General features: G+C 41.1%; 1 protein-coding gene across 1 annotated transcript in view; it reads right to left on the reverse strand.

The window, feature by feature from the left end:
- The window catches only part of zdhhc8b (zDHHC palmitoyltransferase 8b), a 72,833-nt gene extending 65,585 nt beyond the window's left edge, over nt 1-7,248 (reverse strand). The window contains exon 1 of the mRNA XM_084024140.1: nt 7,014-7,248. Within this exon, the coding sequence (XP_083880266.1) occupies nt 7,014-7,117 (104 nt within the window). The 5' untranslated portion in view covers nt 7,118-7,248. The remainder of the gene's footprint in view (nt 1-7,013) is intronic.
- Nucleotides 7,249-7,532: the final 284 nt, after the last annotated feature.

Genomic DNA, 7,532 nt, shown 5'->3' on the forward strand with positions numbered 1-7,532 from the left:
TCACTCAAGGTGCTGACGGATGAAGTGCTACAGAGGAAATTACATCTGTATCTAATCTGACAAAGCTGAGCACACCGCAGCGACCTGCTGCTGGTTTCACGCCCAGTTATCTCAGCAAACCAGGAGCCTGCGCCACATGCATTTTGTGATAGGCTGAGGGAATATTTTGGCCTTGGTGAGCTTGTACGTCAATCTTAACCCCGTCAAGATAATCAAGCTTTATTCTGACATGAGGACAGGATAGTTCCTTATTTAGGATGGGACGAGGATTTTACTTGACAAAGCTGTCTAGTTCACTATCAGAGTAGAGAAGTGAAAAATAGATGCTGATTTACAAAAATACAGGATACAAAAATGTATCCTTTTTTTATGCAGCAAGACCTTATTATTTATGATCATCTTATTTAGGATTATTTGATTGTTTTTCACTAAAAAAAGATGTCTGTAATAAATATGTATAATACCAGTATGTTTAAGTGCTGAGTTTCAAGCTGTATATTTTGCTGATTAACAGGATAATATTGTGAATAAACATGAGACGATGTGAAAATGTTATGTCACGTTATCCTGAGCAGAATAATTGGGATTCATGATATTATCATCCAAATATGCTTAAAACTCTTAAATTGCATTAACATATAATGGAATCACTTTACATAACAAATATGTTTATTGTGACACAGATAAGACATCTATTTTAGTGAGAAAATATGTAACAAATCTTAAATAAGGTAATCATAAATCAACGTATTGATGAGTGTTTTTGATTGTTAATGGCGAGATGACTGGGAATGAATGAGTTTGATTTATGTCATGATATGTTATATAATATCCTGCTCTCATGGGAGACAGATTCTTCTTGCTGTCATAGATGACGTTAATGAGCAGAGGCAGAGCTACAAGGGCATCTTCATAGCATGTCACTTGGTAATTTCCTCTTTCTGAGAAATGCTCCTCCCTTGCAACACGTCAAGCCTGCCAATATATATCCTTTTTAAATAAACAAACTTAACCCAAATCAGTCCCAATGTCATACGAGCGCTATTTAAAACAGGCAGCCAAGGCGGTCTGGCTCCCACAGCGAGCATAAACAGCACGGGTTAAACCAACAGTTCATTTAACTACAGTCGGAGGCCGGGCGCCTGCAAAGCCACTAACGCCACACAGGAGGAAGGCGAGTGGGCTCTAATGGACACCAACACCAGGCACTGAGGCATTAATGACTACAAGCTTGTTTACCCAGCCCCTCGACAAGAAGACGACAGCAGCTCGACACAATCACACACAGGACACGGATTAGGACCATTGAGCCAACATTCAATTATGTTTTAAGACCTTCAATTAATAAGACACAGAAGGCAGCACGTCAACGCAGAGTGTTTCAGAAAACAGTCAGCACACAGTAAGCATCGCAATCAGGATCCTGGCACACAAACAAATGTTTGATGGTTTCATCCCTAAATCAAAATAAATATTTGACACAAAAAGGATAAAAATTGGATTTGTACAGAAGAGGACAACCAGAGTGCTGGGCCTGCAGGGAGTCTGCAATAACCCCGTTTTAGTTAACCAGGGTTCATTCATACAATACAAGACACGTCTCCATTTCTTTAGCAGTGGGGATTTTATCATACGACAGGTGAGCTGAACCATCAACCATCAGCCAACTAATTACATCATAACTAATGTATGAAAGGGAGGCGAATGTTCCCCAACATAGGGTTTTATCTTCTCAGCAGTGCTTTCCTCCCTGGAGGCTCCCACCTACAGCTTAGAGCTGAAACCTGACAGCAAGACCGTTTTCCTTACTGTAGACCTCAATATCTCCACAGTGGCTGGATGGAGTCGTATCATTCAAACTGGAAGTCCTTTTGCATTTGATCTGTGAAGATAGCCCTCATCAATCTGTTACAATGGGGACTAGGCACAGGGCATGAAAATGTCATACCTAGATAATTGTGATTCATGATTTTATCCTGCTCATCTATATAATATAATAATAATAATAATAATAATAATAATAATAATAATAATAATAATAATATGATTTAAACTCTTGAAATGGCACCAAAACAAACTGAGATGTGTCTCTAATGTACGAATGCAAATATTTGTTTCTTAATTAAATTTCAAGTGATTCCGGGATGCCATTTTAAGCTTTTGATGATTAACTGGATAATATATGAGAATTTTTGAATTATGACTCATGTTCATATCGCACTACTTTTCTATAAATAAATGTAGCTCAGTTTAATCCTTGACACCTTTTCTTTGCATCAGTGTCTCTGTAAAGGCACTTCTGCTATATATATATATATATATATATATATATATATATACTTTTTCAGAGAACAGCAAGTAAATAATTTGTATTTACATACAAACAAATAAAGCTCTCAGAGTCAAATGTTCTTTGAAGTCTCTTAAAACTTTAAAAACACGCTTATATCTGATTGCGTATTCAGATGATACGAGTTGTATGTTTATTTGATTGTTTTTCTTATTATTTTATTCTTACCATTCATGCATTTTATGATTCACCCTGGTATTTTCTCTCTGCTGGCCAATCTATGTAATGACACCATTTCTGAACCATTCTAGCAGCAATTTCCATGTTAGATTCTGCAAAAATGTATGTTCTATATCTGTGCCGATACCACTATATTGGCTGACTGATGAATCTGTCAGGCCCGAGTAAATGGGTTAACTATGTACAGGGTCTATGTTTAACCATGTATATACAAAGATACAGAACCTAAAGGGTTAAACATACAAGTACTTGTTTTAACAGTTCATCACCCCCCCACCCCCCACTCTCTCAACTAACAATCGGAAATGCCTTTAACAATCTCTACAAGAACGTCAGAGTGGAGAGCTGATGCCAAACAATGCACTGGTAGTCTGAATGAAGTGGACTCAATGGACGTACAGTGAAAAGAAGGAAACAGATGTGGAAGCCGAAGATTAGATTCCTGACTCGTTCTCGTCTCCGTCACTGACGTTTCATAACCCACCTTCACCCCAAGGTCCTGTCCAGATGACCAATCGATGCTTTCCACACATCCATCCATGCCTATGCTCTTATACACTATTAAGCTTGGCAACAAATGATGAAGGCCAGCCCGGCCCTCTTGAGGAATCAAAAAGGTCAAAGAAAGCTTCCTCGGTGTGGCCATACAGCGCCGGGACAAATTTAGACACATAAGCTACTGTATAATAATGTCGTTATGGACCAGATAAGGCTGGGATGATATTGTGATGTCTAAACCATGACTGAAAGCTTCATTTATCATCAGTCCTTTGTGACGGGCCGTGGTCATGCTGCAGAGATATAAATAATTCTGTCCTAATGTGTTCTAATTCAATCTCTGTGAGAAACAAACTGTCAGGCATCAGTAAGCCAAACACAGTAACACACAGTGGACAGGGTGTGTGTGTGTGTGTGTGTGTGTGTGTGTGTGTGTGTGTGTGTGTGTGTGTGTGTGTGTGTGTGTGTGTGTGTGTTGCCCATATGATACCAAGTGGCCTGCTGGCTGGCAGTAGTGAGACCTGTAACACACAGCGGTCCAGAATAAAAAAGCCTCGTGTCCCCGGCACTCTGCAGGACTGGAGTGTATATGAGGGACTTGATATAGTTCTTTAACCGGCACATGTCTAAGAAAAGATCAGTTAGTGGCACAGAAACATTATATGTACCTACTTTTACACTTGTGTTACGTTATTATGGTTAATGACATGTAGATACTGTTTAACCACTGCTTTAGTGATGGGACTGGAATAAAGGGTTTTATCACCATAAAACATACTCACAATAGGTTGGTCATGGTGAATAGACGTGAGATGATATGAAAATGTCACATACTGACCAACATAATTGCGATTCACGATATCCTGATAATCATCCAAATATGCTCAAAACTCTTAAAATACACAGATAAGACACATCAACAAATAATCTTAAATAAGATGATGATCATAAATCCCAAGTTCTTCCTGCATAAGTAAAGGATAAATCAATATAAAATACATATTTGTATCCTGTATTTTTAAATCTGGCTCTATTTTCCCCCCTTCTCTTTCATTATAGCGAGCTACACAGCTGACGATTATACCAATAATGAACATTCAATTCAATTATCGCAATCCGGACAAAATCCTATATATCGTTACACCTGGAGTGGTGAATTCTTATTATCAGATAATCATAAACATCATCAAGTGAGGGACCTCATCCACATGGTCTAGCTCACTACTGTGGTAGAAGACACAGGATATAAAATATACCTCTATATTTGTTTTAAATGTATTTTCACTCTTTTATACAGGGGGACCTTATGATTTATGATTATCTTATTATTGGAAATAATAAAATAATAAAAATTAATAATTATTATTATCTGCTTGTTTTTTTTACTAAAAAGGATGTTCAACAAGAAAAGATGTCTTATCTGTAAAATAACAATAAGATAAAGAAATAATAAAATAATCAGAAAATATTTATTTATTAATGTTTTAGTGGCATAATAAGAGTTTTCAGTATATTTTCATAATTCTCTGGATAATATGGTGAATGGTGACCAAGATCGTCTACTTTGTAATGTAAATGTGGGGCTTTTCCCTCCAGCCAAAGACAAGCCGAAGACGGGTTCAACATGATGGACTCTTTATGAGTGTTTGGAAGAGAAATGGCGTGGGGGGGGGGTCCATTATGTGGGACTCAATCCTCCAGACCCTTGACTGGGAAATGAATGAGCAACCGGGTAAAGTCTTAATCCTCACCGTGAACCATCTGCTGAGGAGGAGGGGGGACTTAAACGTAGAATGACATGAACCCAGCAAAAAAACAACTAATAATAGTAACAGGCAGCAAAAATTCTGACTTCTGCTATTTGCTGACAACATGACAGAAACGCAGCTCTCATATTAAGTCATTACACATTCATTGGACACAGAGACTTGTAAATCAGGCCATTTGTTTATGCAAAGCCCTCGACACAGCCACAACAAGGAGTGCTGAGATTTTTAAAGCTACAAGCCAACCTGCCGATGCAAGCCACAAGCGCCATATGTCTCCTTCGGTCTCGGTCACTGACCTGAGACTTAGAACGTGAAACCGCTCGGGAGCAGCTTGAGCATTTTTCTCGTTCACGCAGGTGAAAAACACGTTCCGTATCGCACTTCGGCATCAGAACAGATCTGTGCCAAAGCTCCAAACACAAACAGGCTTCCATCAAGGACAGATATTAGTTGGAGACGGATTAAGCAACAAAGTGACGCGTCACCACAGCTGACAGGCTCCCAACATCACGTCATTCAAACAGTGGACAACCTTCCACCCTCGGAGGGCGAGGAATCCCAAACAGCAGTTCTATACTCAGGCAGACAATGTGACACCCAACGTGTCAAACTCATTCTAGTTCACGGGCCGCATACAGCCCGGTTTCATCTCAAGTGGGCCGGATCAGAAAAACCATCATGACCTATGAAGAACAACACTAATGACCAATCTGTTTACAAACCAGAAGAAGAACCCTGAGATGTGTCGCTGAGCACTCAGCTCCAACCACAACACAGCAGCAGTTCATTCATCTTCTCTGTTCTCTGTTCTCCTTCACAGTTCCTGTATTTTTCACCATGATGAGTGTGATAGTGACATCGAGTATTAGATTCCTTGACCACTGAAAGGTGCCCATGAAGTGGACCGGATCGGATCCTTTGGCGGGCCGGTTCTGGCACTCGACCGTGTTTGACACGGGTTGAGTTAGCTACCCAGTCCTGATCAGAGGATTCCAACATGATCTCCCTTCCATTAGGCTGATTATGTCACTGATGATGTATTCAGCTGGGGCTCCGACACATCACCCTCTCTGCTGGGCCTACATCCACAGCCCTTACTTCCTCTGTCGTCAGATGGAGTGTGCTGGGACTCTCTGATAGGCTGAATGACACCGTACTCATCCTAATCACAGCCAGCGTGGACGAACCAGATTCACCTGCTTGTCAGAACATAGACCTTCCCTCAAAATGAATTAATTCCCCCAGGATCACTAAAGTATCCATCATCCATCCATCAATCATCTGCTTTAGAGACACTAAGGACCTGATGGCCGTGGTCAGAAGTTACCCATAATCCTTGGGAAAATCCAACTGACTGTATACACTAGGAGTGGGAAGGTATGGGATTGTATTGCAATGAAAAACACTTACAATAAATTGATTATGGTGGATTTCCATTATGGGGATTATTTTGTGAGTGATTAATTTATCCTTTATTTATGCAGACTTATGTTCATCTAACTAAGATTATTGTATTGTTTTTCGCTAAAAAGGATGTTCGTCTTATCTGTGACACAATCAAACTATTGGTGTAACTAAATGTAAAGTGACTCCAGTATGTTTAACAGCCATAGTCAGAGTTTAAAGTCTATTGGGATGATACTATTGTGAATGGGAACTTTGGTCTGAAGGGTATTTCATATATCACCCATGTGTAGTATAGTAGACTTGGTGGGTAGATGCAATAGACCAGAGGTTTTTGCAGGACTCCAGCAGGGTGGTGGTGATTAGGATGATCAGAATGCGTGTTGGTGGGGTGTTACACTGGATCTGTCCCAACTGAGTGAGCAGGATTCAACACAACCGCCTGCTGGGCCAATGCAACCATTTTAACGGCATCAACAACCGCCTGCGGCATTTCTTCCATTAGAGTGAGTAAGCGGTGCTCTCCTGCAGGAGTAGCGTTGTGGAACTTGCATGGCTTATTGGGAAGTTTGCCTTGCAGGCATTAGCCGGGACCCGTAAAGCTGCAAACCCATTTCAGATCCGCTCAGATTCCCGATGTGATCCATGTCGTCCTGTAAAACCACTCCTTCCACCTAAGTGACTGAATCCAGCCATGCAAACTTGGAGCTCTGTGTGCGGGCGCGTGTGTGTGCGCGCGTGCGTGTGCGTGCGTGTGGATGAGAAGCCCCGGCATGCAGCGAACCAGAACACAAGAAGCGATGCAAACTTACGTGAAAACGAAAAATAAAGTGGTGGATCCCACAAGGAGCGTGGCAGCAGTGGACACTGGGATGTATTTGGTGGGTTTAAATCTCTTTCCAGCGCTGTTGGGCATTCTGTAATTTCCACATTCCTCAATTATTTATTCCGATTGGAGTCGCATGGAGAAGAAAAAAAGGAGATCCAGCGTGCAGAGTATGTGGCTATTAAAGGTAGGTCTTCGCTGTCGCTGGAGCCGCATAGATCCTAAAATAGAGGCAGGAATACACGGAGCTCACTCACTGGAAGCCTGGAAATCCCACCCTCCCAATCCAGCCCACTGGTGAGGTCACTGGTCCGCTGAGAAAGGTGGAGCCTCAGTGCGAAACCCTGCTGCTGCTGCTTCAAGTGTCTGCACTAGAAGAAGGAGAACACGGGAGCGTCCGCCTGCTGGCCGGCGTTTCGTCCGCAAGCATGAATGCACTAGTTTTTTTAAAGCCGGATTTCAAAGACTAAATTCTACTTTTATTATTCCATCAATATGACTGTAT

Source organism: Eutrigla gurnardus (genome assembly GCF_963514095.1).
Source record: "Eutrigla gurnardus genome assembly, chromosome: 13".
In the NCBI taxonomy this organism is placed as follows: Eukaryota; Metazoa; Chordata; class Actinopteri; order Perciformes; family Triglidae; genus Eutrigla; species Eutrigla gurnardus.